The sequence below is a fragment of the Aulonocara sp. 'chitande type north' Nkhata Bay genome, linkage group LG15 (assembly GCF_057382095.1).
Source record: "Aulonocara sp. 'chitande type north' Nkhata Bay isolate Kocher_YH1m ecotype deep benthic linkage group LG15, A_spYH_male_GT1.1, whole genome shotgun sequence".
Lineage (NCBI taxonomy): Eukaryota > Metazoa > Chordata > Actinopteri > Cichliformes > Cichlidae > Aulonocara > Aulonocara sp. 'chitande type north' Nkhata Bay.
In genome coordinates this window covers 34,510,100-34,526,923 of record NC_141358.1, presented here as the reverse complement: position 1 = coordinate 34,526,923, position 16,824 = coordinate 34,510,100, and the positions used below count along the sequence as shown (strand labels likewise).

Below are 16,824 nucleotides of genomic sequence, written 5' to 3'. Positions count from 1 at the left end.
TTAATGGCAAATAACTGTCTTGTACCTTTTTATTATTGTTTTGTTTACTCTTATTGTTGCCCTTGCAGCTAAACTACACTCAACAAAAATATAAACGCAACACCTTTGTTACTGCTCCCATTCCCCATGGGATGGACGTAGAGACCTAAAATTCATTCCAGATACACAATATAACCATCCCTCCCAAACAGTGGTCACAAATCAGTCCAAATGTGTGGTAGTGGGCACATCTGCTATATTGAGATAATCCATCCCACCTCACAGGTGTGCCACATCAGGATGCTGATCTGACATCATGAGTAGTGCACAGGTGTACCTCAGACTGCCCACAACAAAAGGCCACCCTGGAATGTGCAGTTTTTTGCGCTATTGGGGGTCTGGGGACCCAGAACCGGTCAGTATCTGGTGTGACCACCATTTGCCTCATGCAGTGCAACACATCGTCGCATGGAGTCTATCAGATTGTCAATTGTAGCCTGTGGAATGTTGGTCCACTCCACTTCAATGGCTGTGCGAGGTTGTTGGATATTCGTGGGAACTGGTACACGCTGTCGTATACGCCGGTCAAGCACATCCCGAACATGCTCAATGGGTGACATGTCCGGTGAGTATGCTGGCCATGCAAGAACTGGGACATTCTCAGCTGCCATCTGCCCTGAACAATGTGAACCATGATTCATCCGTGAAGCGCACACCTCTCCAACGTGCCAGACGCCATCGAATGTGAGCATTTGCCCACACAAGTCTGTTACGGCGACGAGCTGGAGTCAGGTCAAGACCCCGATGAGGACGACGGGCATGCAGTTGAGCGTCCCTGAGACGGTTTCTGACAGTTTGTGCAGAAATTGTTTGGTTGTGCAAACCAATTGTTCCAGCAGCTGTCTGGGTGGCTGGTCTCAGACGATCTTGGAGGTGAACCTGCTGGATGTGGAGGTCCTGGGCTGGTGTGGTTACACGAGGTCTGCGGTTGTGAGGCCGGTTGGATGTGCTGCCATATTCTCTGAAACGCCTGTGGAGACGGCTTATGGTTGAGAAATGAACATTCAATGCACGGGCGACAGATCTGGTTGACATTCCTGCTGTCAGCATGCCAATTGCACGCTCCCTCATTGCTTGTGGCATCTGTGGCATTTTGCTGTGAGACAAAACTGCACATTCCAGGGTGGCCTTTTGTTGTGGGCAGTCTGAGGTACACCTGTGCACTACTCATGATGTCAGATCAGCATCCTGATGTGGCACACCTGTGAGGTGGGATGGATCAGATGTGCCCACTACCACACATTTGGACTGATTTGTGACCACTGTTTGGGAAGGATGGTTATATTGTGTATCTGGAATGAATTTTAGGTCTCTACGTCCATCCCATGGGGAATGGGAGCAGTAACAAAGGTGTTGCGTTTATATTTTTGTTGAGTGTAATTTCCCCTGGTGGGACAATAAAGTATTGAATTGAACTGAACTAGGTTAGTTCACTGAGGATTAGGGTGTTTTGTTTTTCACTGTCACCCTTTAATAAATCACTTGTGTAAAATACAGCTGAGCTCATGGTGTCTGCTTTTGGATCCGAACCTCTCGTGCTGGCCCCTGGCTGTCTGTGACAATGTTTTGCAAAACCCTCTGCACTTCTACATGACAGTCATGATAATTCAATTCAGTCATAGAGCTGAATTAAGCTTTTGACCCTCATTTCATGGAGTGCCAACTCTTTAATGAGCACATAGCAATGTATAAAAATAATTAAAAACAGCTTTATTTAATCCTAACAAAACCCATCTTTCTTTACCACAAGAAAAATGGGGCTACACCAGGCTCTGTGTAACAGTTAACATTATTTCTCTAATTTAGGATTATGTGTATGATAAACTCATTGCTTAGATATTAGTTTTCACAGACAATCATTTTCACTACTCAACCTAAATTTCTCATTTATATATTGATCAAACTTATTTTGATTTATCTTTGTTTCTGAATAAAAATGCTTTATTATGAGGAAATAAAGAAAAGCTCTGTTTTAGCACTCTGATCATTCTTACTCACATTAGGCTGTGATGTAGGGGTGACCAGGGAGGGAATTAGAGAGTCTTGGGGTTAGGCTTGTGCTGCGAAATCCCTGCTGCCACGTGGTTATGAAATTAACCACTGGACGGGTACAATTATGTATATAATACATTATAACTTCTATGTAAAGTGTACTTTTTTGTATGTTTTTGACTTGGGGGTAGATTATGAAAAAGTAAAATACAAACCTAACACATAAGGTTATTCTTATTCTGATTTTAATTTAGGAACAAGCAGAACATCTCTCAATATGTTGCACACTTTCTCATGGTTCTTTGTCTTGGTCGCAGCATTTTGAGTTTCTTGTGTTTTTGTGATTGTTATGCATTATGATCACGATTTAAGGTTCATTAGCAGTCTATGTTTCTGAGTTCCTTGTAATCCCTGTTTAGTCTTCAAGAAGTGAGGGTCAGCAAGGGTTTGTGTGCAGGGACCTGGGTGTTGTCTGCTCCAACCATAAAGCTGGCTGTTAGACTAGTGGGAAGAAACATCGGGAACAACATCTCAGAAAATATCAAAGCACTTTTGCATATAGGGTTCATTTCGACTGATTGCCCAGATGGTTGAAGTTTACATCACAAAATTGTTGCCTAGAAAAAAAATATCAGAAGTGTATTTGCTGACACAAAAACAGTAGTATTTTAAAAGATTACTGACAGTCTGGGTTCCATTAAGTCCAAATGAGCTTTGGGTATTGAGAAATGCCCACTAAACAAATCGGCATTGACCCCGCCTTGTTACTTTGATGAGCAAGGTTGAAATTCATGAACACTGCATCAGCGCCAGGAGTGTCAAAATGTTTGAACTAAATATGTCAATATTTTATGGAAATTACAAATAAACACATTTATTTAATGTTTCAAATGAAATAAATCGATATTTAATGAATTATTATTTTCTACCTTCATTATTAATAAATGAAATATTAAATTAACTGTGTAATTATTTATTTATATCCTTTTGGCACTTGTAGCCCTCCATACACACCGTTCCAAGCTCCTGCATGAGAATGTGCCGATACACACTCCATACCAGTTGGTGGCAATGACAAACTCTTTTGTTGTTTGCCAACCGTTTACAAACAAGAAGAAGAAGCAGAAGCCAGTTTAGACGTAGAAGAAGACAGCTGTAAGCCCGCGCAGCACAAGTCGCTGTGGCTGTACAAGTGGGTTTCTTATTAGAAAATGTTCGTGTGTCTGACAAACGGTATGTGAGCCTTTACATTATTACAGCGAGACAGGATATGAACGTAATTATCAGCGGGAGAAACTTGTTATACAACTTTTAGTATGCAGGGTGTTTACGCTAATAGATGACATGTAAAGTGGTATTTTTGTTTGAAATCAATGTGACTGACGTGTACTAATCCAATTACAAAGAAGTGCCTTTTGTAACTCTCGGGTAGACAGTAGGAGTGTCTATAGTTAAAATCTCTGTCTTTGCCTGATGAGCACCGGGAAGACATGGGAACATTATTTGTTGCTTTGTCGCGCAGTTTTAGGCAGTTAGAACAAAGGTGATAACTTCTAATAGAGCAGTATTGCATTTGAATTTTATTTGTTTCCTCTCTCCCACACGGCTTCTTTAAATGTGCAATAGCTGTGTTGCAATTATGTGTTTAACCTAATCATATTTTCTAACGTTACGGGTTTTTAATATTAATATTAATATTGAGAGTGGGCCACTCTGCTGCCAATAGACCTGTCCACGTTTGTATTCCATGTCTTTTGTGTGCAGCTAGCCAGCAGCTTAACATCTTTGTTTGACTGCTGAGCACGCATAAAGAGAGATCTTTAACTGTGAATGCACATGGATATGGAATATTTAAAATGATGTTTAAGACCAGCACACAACGTGTTTGTAACATTAGTCTTTATAAACGTCAGTTTCATTGTTTATGTTCTTGCAGGGATTCAAATTGTTGCATCATGTTGATAAGCCCGGAACAGGAGGCACTGATTGATCGGGTGTTTGAAACCTATCTGACAGATCATCATCACAATGACATTCTTCAACTTATTGAAGAGACTGAAGATAATGAAGACACTCATCGCCCTCTAGTGGTTAATGCCATGACATTGTTTGAGGCCAATATGGAGGTAATGTTAACACAGGTTTCTGTGTTTGGGATATAGATAAAGTAAGCTCCTTGAGATTTGTATGTCTGTTTAAAAAAAGAAAAAAAGAAGTCATGTGTCATGGTTAAACTCAGAATAGTATTATTATAATCCCGGTTCCTAAAATGATGGGCATTGGAGTGTAAAGTTTAAATAACACAGAAGGCAATGATTTCTAAATCTCAAACCCACATTTATTCACAAAAGCACCTCAAAAACATATCAAATGTTTAAACTGACCAAATTTAACATTTTAAGTTGGGAACTGTAGAAAAAAAGGCTGGAAAAGTAAATGATACTAAAGTGAAGCAATCATAGAAACATTTTGCAACTAATTTGATTCATTGGCAACAGGTCAGTAACATGATTAGGTTTGAAAAGAGCTTGGAGAGCTAATGTTTCTCAGAAATAAACATGGGCAGGGTTTCACCATTCATCCGCCAAACACTATGTCTACAAATTATGGAATATAGACTTTTTATATCTCCTTATAATACAGTACATAATATCAAATAATTCTGAGGAGCAGGAGAAGTCTTTGTGTGACAAGTCTGGAAGCTTGTGATCTTTAGGCCATCAGGTGGCCCTGCACTGTCAGCATGTGCTTAGGAACACTGCCAGAAAACACTATTTGTGAGTATAGTTCATCATGCCATCAACAAATGGCATGTGGAAAAACTATTTGCTTCCTGATTTCTTCCTTTTCTGCATATTTGTCACTTTTAAATGTTTCACATCAAAGTTTTATTTGTCTTAGTTAGGGTATATTGACGGTGGGGATACTTTTTTTTCTGTTAAGCCGGGCTTTCTGGGTTAGCCTCTGTGAACGCTCATATAAAAGGGGTCTTCTTCAGTTCATTAATCTTTTTATACACAAAAATCATCCCTAGGAACACCGTCGAACATGAGACAAGAGATTAATCCTTTTGGGACTTAGGGCACAGAGTGGTTACTTATTAGTTAATTATTATATTGCTGTTTAAACTGGATAAATTTAAACATTAAATGCTACTATCCCATATCTTAATAAAGGAGATATGGTTTTACAGTGGACCAAAGTGAAATTAAATATGTTAAAATTAATTAATTTTCAATTGACTATACAAAGATATTTTACTATGTATAGTTAGAGGATATTGCAATCAATTGAAAACTGATAGCATAGTTTAAAAAACAAAACAAAAAAAACTTATTTTGGGGTGGCGGGGAGTGCTGCTTTTTGGCACCAGATTATTAAAATAAATTGCAAACGTGATATACTAAGATTAGGGCAGACAGCTTGAGTAACAAAACGATAAATCATCTATTCATTTTCTTCTGCTTATTTGAAGTCAGCAGGCCAAACAGGGAAGCCCAAACCTCCCTCTCCCTGTCCTACCTTCCTCTGGTAGGACATGTCCAGCTGGAACAGCTTACCCAGGAGGCAACTGCCTCATGTGGCTCCTTTTAATGTGGAGGAGCAGTGGCTGTACTCTGAGCCCCTCCCCAATGACTGAACTCCTCACCGTATCGGTAAAGGATCCATCCAACCCTCAGAGAAATCTCATTTACGCCACTCGTACCTGCGATCTCATCCTTTCGTCTTTAATAGAACGAACAGTAATATGTTAACAAAATGATCAGGCCCACATGATCAGATTTGTTTCTCAACAATGATGCTCCATCTGGTAAAAAGACAAAAAGTATCTTATTTTATGGCTTAGCTGACATGTCTGTACTTGGGTTTTTTTAATTTTTGCATTTTAAGAAAAATTTTCTTAAAATGTTTATTTATATATTTTTAACAGATGCAGTTAAACTATTAAAAAGGAATTTTCTAAATTGGAATCCAGTGAGCAGTTCATTTTGAAACATTGTTTTTCTTTCTTGAATATTTAGCCTCTAAGTATTTCTTATCCAAACACTCATTTATTATTTTGACGTACTTACACTTCATTATTTAATGTGGATTTGCACTAATGTCATGGTTATTGTACTGTCTTCCCACAGATTGGGGACTATTTCAATGCATATCCCACTGATATCCTGGCTATATTTGATAAAGTATTAAACAGAAAAGCCAAAGCGGTAACAGACGACGGCTCACTCAAACATAATGAAGGGCAAAGAAAACAAGACCAGAGATTGGTCCACACTCTTCATGCTCGCATCACAGGTTAGTCATGCAGTTATACTAGTTACAGCTCTCAATTTGGATTGTGTGTCTATGTCAACCAAAATGCTGTCAAGCCTAAATAAACTGAGTTATAAATCTATGCTATAGATCCGGTCACTCTCTATGAAAGCAGCACATAGTTTCAAAAGCAGTTTTTTTTTTTTTTAAAGATGGTGACCAAGTTTGTTATTGTATTTTTCAGGAAGCTAAGAAAAAGCCTTTATATCAGTCTGATTTTTAAAATATTTAACTGGATAAACTGTTATTTTAATTAACTAGGAATAGTTGCCTTTCTTTGTCTGCATAAAGAGTTTGAGTGCTTAATCAGATGTGTACATTTTAATAAAGATAACAATACAATTTCCCAGTTTGATAGTTTAGCAGGTGCATTCAAATTAAATTAAAGTTTATATTAATATAAAATATTTCATGTTAATGTTATATTAAAAACAAGAAGCACTCTGAGTACAAACCTCTGCCTTGGTAGCTCAATCTCTCTGGGGAGTATTAACTTCCAATTTTAGTTTGTATATGTTCCTTTTGTTTCTGAAATGTAAAGGTGAGGTCAAATGTGATGTATTTAGTTGAAAACTATAATGTGATATTTAGAATTCTCATATGATTTTCTAAATATTGCCAGTTTGACCCTATTTGACCTTGAATCCCCAAATATCATTTTCTAATAGTTTATATGTTGTCAATGCAAACAGTGGCAGTAAGAATCTGAGAGTCCAATATAGGCTTATTATCACTTTGACATTTAGATCAGTTTGACTGTGAAGGAGAAGTCAGTTATTTCAAATCTTTATTCGGCACATTACTTTTTCGACTAATAATTGACCTTGAAGACGCTGGTAAATGCAAGCTACATTTTAACGCAATGACCCCACTCTGTACTCCTGCAAACTTTTATTCGAATTCATTCAAAACCTTTTGAGCTGTTGTATTCACAGAGGCACACATGGAGCAAATGGTACTGAAAATATAACCTTCTTGGCAGAGATCAAAATTTTACACAGAATCCCAACTTGGAAACAGAATTCCAACTATTGGAAACATGGTTATGCCGTCACAAAGAAAAATATATTAGAGAATGACACTCAAAATGTTTTTAACCTTAGTTCCCAGATTTCAGCGTGCAGCTGTACGTTAGTTGTTGCCTTAAGCTCTAAGTCCAAGTCCCCACAGTTATATCAGTAAAGCTGTCCAAATAACCAAAACTGGAATTATGTATATATCTAATGCAGGGGTGTCCAACTCCAGTCCTTGAGAGCTACTGTCTGCAGCTTTTAGATGCATCCCTACTCCAACACAGCTGAATCAATCAAATGGCTGAATTACCTCTTCAGCATGCCATCAAGTTTGGTAAAGGCCTGGTAACGAGCCATTCATTTGATTCAGGTGTGTCGGAACAAGGATGCATATAAAAGCTGCCGGCCAGTATCTCTCGAGGACTGGAGTTGGAGACGCCTAATCTAGTGTTTATGTGCTTGCACTTAGTTTTTGCATCTCCTATATGGTGTACCTAGTTTTATAAATCTGAACATTACGGCTAACAGCTATATTCTCCCATTTTAGTGCAGCTAGCCAAACAACAAAGAACTATTGACTGCTTAAGAGACAAGCAGTGAAAGTGGACAGTAGATCCTTGGTTTCCTAAGATAAAACTCATTGCTACAGCCAATGGTAGTACAAAATTGACCCCCTCTTAGTAGAAAATAAGACTAAAAATAAGGAGCCACCTGAGTTATCGGCTCTGTCACTAGTTAGCTAACATAAAGTAATGTTAGACTAAAGTCTATTGACCACAACCAACCAAGCTGGTCACGTCATGTTTTGTACTGACACAAGATGGCACTAAACATGTTCTATCAGCATTTCTCTCTTAAATCCAGCTTCACAGACAGTGTTACATCAGTATCAGTTTTTCAGTGCAGTGCTCCAGAGTGTAAATTACCCTTTATACTTGTAGCGTTTCATGTCCAGTTTAAAAGCAGTATGGGAGTTAGAGCCTTCAGCTTTCAGGCCCCTTGTCTGTGGAACCAGGCTCAGGGAAACAGCCATCTACTGTGACCGTTTCGGGGTCACCCCCCTTAGCAACAACAACTACAATCAGGCATTTGTGTCGACTGGTAATGAGTCTTTTACACCACTGTAGATGAATTTTGGCCCACTCATCTTTGCAGAATTGTTGTAATACAGCCACATTTGAGGGTTTTCGAGCGTTGCTGCTCTTCACTGTTGCTTGTTTGAGTCACTTCACATAACTTTTTTTTTCTCCTGTGTCCAGGTCTGCCAGTGTGCCCAGAGCTGACAAGAGATACAATTCCTAGGACTAGAGATGTAGGACACTTTTTGTCTGTAACTGGTACTGTAATACGTACCAGTATTGCCAAGGTAACAGCATTTCATATATGTACATGTGCTATTCAATTAAATGGAATGCTGCTTCCAACACTGCAAAAAACATGAGCAGTATACATATAAGCCACCAGTTAATAGTGGAGTAGAGATTTAGACGCCCACACATCGTGTCAATATTTGAATTAAATATTTGTGAAAGGACCCAGTTGATACAACCCGTCTTTTTTGGGTAGGTCAGGGTGCAACATGTGACCATCATTTTTTTATCACTTGGTCAAAGACCTAGCATATAGTGTCATCATAAGACTGCTTTAGTGGGAAGTCTTCCATGGAGGGAATTTCTTTAGCTGATGAGGCATCACAAGAAGGCCCTGCCGTCTCCTCCAGGCCAGAGTCAGTGTTCGATGACCCCACGTCACCGCTTAGTGCAATGCAGACACTACACATCATTACTGGTTGTGAATGCATCCCCACACACTGCCCTAACAGGGGTCAGTGTCCACTAAGGATTTGGTAGACCAGGGTGTGCGTGCAACCCATATCCACCATAGACTGGCATGTACCCCCTTCGCACCTTACCGTTATGCTGTACGTACCTCTTAGACCGAAGGAGGGTGTTGGAGGGCCAGCAAAATGGAACATCTATCTCACACGTCTGTGGGCGCTCCCAGCAGACGTGTCCTGGCCCCCCCCCCGCACTCAACACTCCTGCCCCAGCGGCTCCCGGTGAGTGGAGGATGGTGTCTGTAGAGGGGAAAAGGGTTAGATGAACCATCAGGTGCTGCTCTGCAGATGATGCACTGCAGCCTGCTACTGATGCATAGCGGCTAGCTCCACCACCATCTTCGCCAGCACTTCCACCAGCCGAATAGGTTGCGGTCCATCATCCCATGACTGGGTTTCGGCATCATTGTGACAAAAAGACCCGAAGCACACAGCATTGCAAGTCGATTGATATTATACATACAGCACACTTTTTGGTTTGTACAACTTCCCAGCTGTCCTCCCGTCAGGTCCCGGCATCCTACTGAAATGGGGAAGGCATGATCAGGTGATTGAGAACACCCCCGTTCTCTGCGGCCTGCTGGAGCGGGGGGGCTAGGAGGAGGAGTTGGCCGTCCGACTGCGGTCTGGAGTGTGGGGCTTCCCTGCTGTTGCGGAGTCGGGGCGGTCTGCCTCTCCCCACCGCAGGGAAAAGGGTAACACCACCTGGGTCTGGGTGCAGTTCCCCCCTCCAGGGGCAAGGGTACCTAGACCCGGTTCGTAGAGTACGCTTGGGGAGTGTGATCGTGTGTACAGCGTCTCTTTATGTCTGTCTCCACGTTGGTTGAGTGTGGAGTAAGTGCATATGAGAGCATGAGGGTGGGAATGGATGTTTGTATCTCTGTGTGCCTGTATGTCTGTGTCTATATGTCAGGTTGGGTATCAGACGCCACCTCTCTGGGGACATCTCAGGCCCTCCAAGGTTTGGAGGCCTATCTCCCCCCACCACCACTTCCCCTGCCAGTGGCGGACTCCCTCAGGTGTCGGTGCGTTGGTGGTTCTTTGTGTCCGGGGATGGGCGTCCAGGTACACACCGGCTCACTCCTTGGCGGCCGCTTATCGGGGCCTGGAGCCTGGGGCTCGCTCGGGCCACTTCGGAGGTGGGGTGCCCCCGGCCTCTCGGCCTGGGGCTCGGTCACTCAGGCACGGCTGGCTGCCGGCGGAGCTCACGGGCGCGTCACTGCAACCCCCCCTGGCTTCTGCTCCGCGGCTGCTGAGTGAGCCCTCATCTGGGACTCTCCTCAGCTCTTTCTGGGACAGTGGCGCGGCTGCCCCTCTGTCGGTCTTCCTTGGTCTCTTGTGTTCTGGGGGCCTCTGGATGTCTGGAGTTTTGATCTCCTCCATACCTGCTTCATGCCCTGGAGGACGGGGCAGTGGCCCCCCCACACCCTCTAGCAGATCATTACATGAAGGAACCTTTTTAAAAAAAAAAACAAGCGCGTCCATGCTCACAGGTGTACACACGGGTGATCACACCCACAAACTACACCCTTTTTGGCTCCTACCTCAAAGCACACTGTGTTCTGTCGATCTTACGTGCTGCACAATAATGTTTAATATTTAGTATTTACTGTCATATTCCCATATATCATTGTGATGCTGTTTATTCTATTACTCTTGTTCTCTTCTGCTTGTTTTCTTTTTTCTTTCTCAACAGGTGATCCAGGTGATTGATATATGCATTTTTTTTAAAAAAATTTTCTGCCCATTCTGTTGGTTTTTGGTTTTTGCCCTTCTCCCCCGTCGTCCCTCTTCTCAGCTGTTTCTCTTTCCCTCTTTCTTTCTCCCCTTCTTTCCCCCAGTCAAGTCTGTCCCGTATTCAGCAAGTGAAAATAAAATAAACAATAAAAGGTGAATCAAATGGACCATTATGGCAAGGCTGGGATGGTCAATTTGGTAAAGTAAATCCGTTGGGCATCTTTCTTTGCCTTTAGACAATAATTCTGATGGCAAAAGAGCCAAACGGGACAGGCAAAAAAAAAAAAAAAAAAAGTGATTGAGAACAGCTGTGTGGGTTAGCCTCCCCTGATGTCCCACCCTAAACCCACTGCTCCATGCCTCCTCTGCAGCTTAGCCAAAACCACACCTCTCTACAGACAACTTCCAGTTTTTATTCTTATTCATGACCATTGTTAGTTATGTGTAAATGTTTCTTAATGTCAAACAAGCCTTCTACAGTTAAGCTTAACTGTTGAAACAGTTATTCGATTAAAAAATTGAATGCAAGTTAAAAATTCAACGAGACACAAAAAGTCACTTTGTAAACTTTGAGGTGGTGTTTGGACAAGGAGCAGAGCCTTACGCAGATCCACTTTGGTTTCTTTGAGTTTTACTGACAGCCGTGTCTTTTTCCTCCTCTCGTAGGTTCTGGAATATGAGCGTGATTACATGTGCACAAAGTGTCGTCATGTTTTCACAGTGCAGGCAGAATTTGAGCAATTCTACACGTTTGTCCCACCCGTAGCCTGCCCTAACCCCGGTAGCTGTAACTCATATAAATTCACTTGTCTGTCTGAAGGATCTGAACCTGCTGCTTGCAGGGATTACCAAGAGATCAAAATTCAAGAGCAGGTTAGGCTTTTAAACATGAGCTTCTTGATTTTATTTAATTAATTTATGTATTGATTTTAAAAATTTCTAAACATAGTTAAAGCGTTAAGTTATGTTGTTAAAACTTCACATGCTGAGTGCGTAAAATGTCATTTTTATCGAATTGTACCCATCTTACAACAGGTGCAGAAACTTTCAGTGGGCAGTATTCCTCGTTCTTTACTGGTAGTTCTGGAGAATGACCTCGTCGACAGTTGTAAATCTGGTAAGAAACATTAATGTGTAAGAACTGTCCAGATACGCTTCTCCTGATAGCTTACAGTTTGTGGCTCAAGGCAAGTTGAGTTTAAAATGAGTAGCAAAGCAAACATAAGTTTGTCACTGGAAATCCACATCAGTGCTGGAAATGTATGTTTTCTAACTCTTAATAGATGTTTGTAGTGAAAAACGATGCAACAAAGGTAGTTGTATTATGATTACTTTGCCAAAATCAGAACTGAAAATAAAATTTTAATAATTAATCTCATGTATTGGCTTTTGGACTGTATGCTCCCAGGAGATGATGTCACTGTTTATGGAGTGATGTGTCTGCGCTGGAAAACCTTTTATGATGGTGCACTTTGTGATGTGGAGTTGGTCCTCAAAGCTAACAATATAGAGGTAAACAACCAGCAGGCTGCTGCTGGACAGCTTGTAAAGGATGCTCAGGAAGAATTTGAAGAATTCTGGAATAGCTACAAACATAATCCTATAGCTGGTATGTATAATTTACTGTGTAAGACTATTATATTTGTGTATCTTGCTCTATATCCATTTATTTTGTGTCCCTCTCTCTTATTTGTAGGTAGGAACCATATCTTATTGAGCCTGTGTCCACAGGTTTTTGGCATGTATGTAATTAAACTGGCAGTGGCCATGGTCTTGGCTGGGGGAGTTCAGAGAATAGATTCTTCTGGGACCAAAATTAGGGGTATGCAATTTTTCTTTTTTAAATTTTTAAATAATACATATTAATATTCTTAAGTATCTGCAAAGAATGACTCCTACAAACCAGTAAATAAACTTAAAAAAAAACCCCAAAACATTTCTAAGCTGTGCCTTTGAAGTGGAATCTGGCCCTTTGCAGTTCATTTTCTTTTGAACCAACCATCAATCAAATTTCTGCTGCTCATCTGGGTTCTGGTTGTGGCTGGAGCAGAAAAACTGAAACTTCCCTTACCCCAGCCACCTCCTCCTCCTGGGCCTTCTCCTGGTAAGACAACCGGAATACTTCACCTAGGAGAAGTCCATGAGGTATCCTAGTCAGATGTCAGAAGAACCACCTCCTTTTGAGTCCCTCACCCTACCTCCAGGGGAGAGCCCCGCTACGCTTTGCAGTAAACTCATTTCTACTGCTTGTGTCTGGAACCTCATTCTTTTGGTCACTCCCCAGAGCTTGCAACAAGAGTGTAGGAACATAGGTTGACTGGTAAATGGACCACTTTCGTTTTATGCTCCGGTCTCTCTTGTCTACAACCGATTGGCATAGCATCCGTATCACTGCAGACACCTCTCCAATCAGTCTGTCACTCTCGCACTCCCCTGTCCTCTCACTCGTGAACAACAGATACTTGAACTCCTCCACTTGGGGCAATAACTCATCCGTGTCCTGGAATCAGCACTCCACCCTTTGCCGACTGAGAACTTAGACTTGGAGTTGCTAACTCGCATTCTCGCCGCTTCACACTTGGCTGCATACTGCTCCAGTGTGAGCTTGAAGTTCCTCACCTGATGAAGTCAAGAGAATCACATCATCCTCAAAAAGCAATGATGAGATTTTGAGGCCACCTGTGGGCTCACCACCCACAGGAGGGGCCACAGAGATGGTCAGCCCACAGGAGGACAGACCCATGTTGCTTTTTCGGGCCCTTTAAATAGCTTCATGAAAATTAAAATTGTGACTGTCTTGTGACAGAATGTAAACTCTGACAAATCAGTGCCTCTATGTTGTTTTTTGTGTTTTACAAATGGCCCTCTGTGAAATGTGTGTATTCATGATTTGCTCCTTCTAGGCGAGTGTCATATGTTGCTGGTTGGTGACCCAGGTACAGGGAAGTCTCAGTTCCTGAAATATGCTGCCAAGATTATGTGTCGTTCTGTACTCACAGCTGGAATTGGCTCAACAAGTGCAGGTAGGTCCTGCTTTTCCCTTTAAAAAAAAACCCAAAAAAACCCCCCAAACAAACAAAAGAAACTATATATACACACACAAAGGAGACACAAAATGCCGCTTCTTATTATTAAGGGGAAAAAAATATTGTATCACATCTCGGAAAACTGAGTTCAGTTTCTCTAGCCACACCCAGGCCTGATTACTGCCACAGCTGTTGTCAATCAAGAAATCACTTAAATAGAGCCTGCCTGACAAAGTGGAGTAGGTCAAAATATCCTCAAAAGCCAGACATCATGTTGCGATCCACGGAAACTCAGGAATAAGTGAGAAATGAAGTAAGTTATAAAGCCATGTCTAAAGCCTAGGGACTCCAGCGAACCACAGTGAGAGCCATTATCCACAAATGGAATGATCCAAAACACACCAGCAAGTTCACCTCTGAATGGTTTAAGAACAACAAAATGCAGACTTTGGAGTGGCCTAGTCAAAGTCCTGACCCGAATCCGACTGAGATCCTGTGGCATGATCTTAAAAAGGTGGTTCATGTGCGAAAACCTTCCAATGTGGCTGAATTCTGCAAAGACGAGTTGGCCAAAATTCCTCCACAGGGCTGTTTTTTTTAAATTTAATTTTATTGTTATTATTTTTTTTAAAAAGGTGTTGTTGCTGAGGGTGGCCCAACCAGGTATTAGGTTTAGGGTGTCATCAATTTTTCACACAGTCACGGGTCTTCATCCAGGTCTTTTTGCGTTACTGAAGTTCACCAGTGCTTTCTTTCTTTCTCATGAAAGAAGGGAATTTTTTTTCAGTCCAGTGTCCAATTACTTGTGATCCCTTATAAAAAGAAGGTGGCACATGTTAAGGAGCAGAAGCTCCTAAATGATCAATCCAATTCGAATGTGGATACCCTCAAATGAAAGCTGAGAGTCTACACTGTCCATGTCCATTATAACTATAATTGGAATGTTTCAGTAAACAGGTGAAAAAAATAATAATTCTTTTGTGTGTGTGTTTGTACCTGTTTAGACATACTTGTGGGGACCAACAGTCGTTGTGGGGACCAAAATCCTGGTCCCCACAAGTTTGAAGAGAATTTTGAGACTCAAAATGTGGTTTTAGTGTCAGGGTTACAGTTAGGTTATGGTTAGGTGTTTAGAAATTGTGGCTCAGTTTGTATTTCTTTAAAACTTCGGTGCACGGTCTAAGGGTTTGGCTGTAGCATCCTGTTACCCCTTGGTTCCTCTTCTTCCTTCTACCACCATTCTCCTCCTCTTCTTCGTCATCTTTTGTGCATACCATTCTTGTGTATTACTGATATTGTTCATCCCCCCCCCCCCCCCCCCCCCTTTTTTTTTCCCCCAACACTCTCTGGAGGCGATTCAGCCACAGATTTCTTGAACTTCTTGATTTTAGTTTTTTAGTTTTATTTTTTTTCATTAAAAATTGCAATTTCCAAACTCATGTGATTAGTAAATCACCGAATATAACAACATACTGTTAGTATTTAAACTCTATTTGTCAGCCAAATGCCATGCAGTTTCTGTGGAGGGAGCCTGTGTTTACTAGGATTTCTCACAACAGCTCTCACATCCTTAACCTTTTAATTAATTTGTTTTTTTTTTGGTAGATTCATACACATGAAATAAGTCTGTTCAGGGCTCTCTTGGTGTTTATTTCACTTTCTCACATGAAGCACTTGTGGTGGTTTTTCACATCTCCTCATCTCTGCTCCTGTGGCACCGAAACAGTAGGCCTTCAGTCAGTTTTCTTTTTTTGAAGCTTCCTTTGTTTATTTCACACTCTTAGTCTATTAACCATACATCACATGGATGTAACCTATGCCTTTATTTAGGTCAGAACAAAGATTAAGAACAGACAAACCACCAATATACGGGCAGGTCCTCCAATCTTGGCTCCTGGAGTATCACAGCAGGTCATCCACTCCATCTCCCATCCCTCCCCCTCTGGGTCCTGATGGATTCATTAGTGTCACATATTCATTATATATCATAATCACAATACCTCAGGCAACCAATACAAGAGACAACTAAAAAGCAACCCCTTTCACCCATACTGTATATCCATCCATCCATCCATTCGCTTCCGCTTATCCTTTTCAGGGTCGCGGGGGGCGCTGGAGCCTATCCCAGCTGTCATAGGGCGAAAGGCGGGGTACACCCTGGACAGGTCGCCAGTCTGTCGCAGGGCTAACACACAGGGACAGACAACCATTCACACTCACATTCACTCGCACATTCACACCTAGTGACAATTTGGATTAATCAATTAACCTATCCCCACAAGCTGCATGTCTTTGGACGGTGGGAGGTAAAATCCTGCTTAAACGTTTAAAAAAAAAAAAAAAAAGTAACTTACTGAACTGTAAAAATTTTAAAAAAGGAATATATTTTCTAATACTGTATATGTGGTCCTCTAATTCAAGAAGAAAAAAAGTACAATCCACATCTCATATGGGTACATTCAGGCCTAACAGAACACAAGTGTTTAGTCGCTCTATCCACCCCCTCTCCCTCCTTCTCCGCTGACCGACCGACCACCCCGGATTAACCTGCAAACCCATGATGATCAATGCTCCTTAAAGTGGGTGTACCACTGTACCACTAAAGTACACGACTCCGCCGAACGGATATAGGTGTTGTTGAAAAACGCACTCTCAAACGGGCCCCAGTCTCCCCTACATATATCATCCACCTGTTTGGCATAAACCACATTTTTTTTTATCTCCAGAGAGAATTTCCCCATAATCGCTCAGGAGGCTATGAAGGTTGCTGATCATGTGCTTCTGTACCAAAAACTGCCTCAGTGTCTCAGGTGGTTGATTTGCCCTCCCCTCCAATGAAATTCATACCGTGAAATAAATCTGT

General features: G+C 41.5%; 1 protein-coding gene across 4 annotated transcripts in view; it reads left to right on the top strand.

Annotated features, from left to right (window-relative positions):
- Positions 1-3,152: 3,152 nt before the first annotated feature.
- mcm9 (minichromosome maintenance 9 homologous recombination repair factor) overlaps positions 3,153-16,824 on the top strand; it is a 32,177-nt gene continuing 18,505 nt past the window's right edge. Inside the window, exons 1-9 of one of the 4 annotated variants that reach the window (XM_086263053.1) lie at positions 3,153-3,264; positions 3,968-4,157; positions 6,165-6,330; positions 8,621-8,727; positions 11,602-11,808; positions 11,971-12,052; positions 12,344-12,544; positions 12,632-12,757; positions 13,839-13,958. In XM_086263053.1, coding sequence (XP_086119179.1) covers positions 3,987-4,157; positions 6,165-6,330; positions 8,621-8,727; positions 11,602-11,808; positions 11,971-12,052; positions 12,344-12,544; positions 12,632-12,757; positions 13,839-13,958 — 1,180 coding nt within the window. In that variant the 5' untranslated portion in view covers positions 3,153-3,264; positions 3,968-3,986. Of the gene's footprint in view, positions 3,265-3,887; positions 4,158-5,506; positions 5,688-6,164; positions 6,331-8,620; positions 8,728-11,601; positions 11,809-11,970; positions 12,053-12,343; positions 12,545-12,631; positions 12,758-13,838; positions 13,959-16,824 lie in introns of those variants that run through there. The other 3 variants (XM_086263054.1, XM_086263052.1, XM_086263055.1) reach the window with 3 other exon arrangements.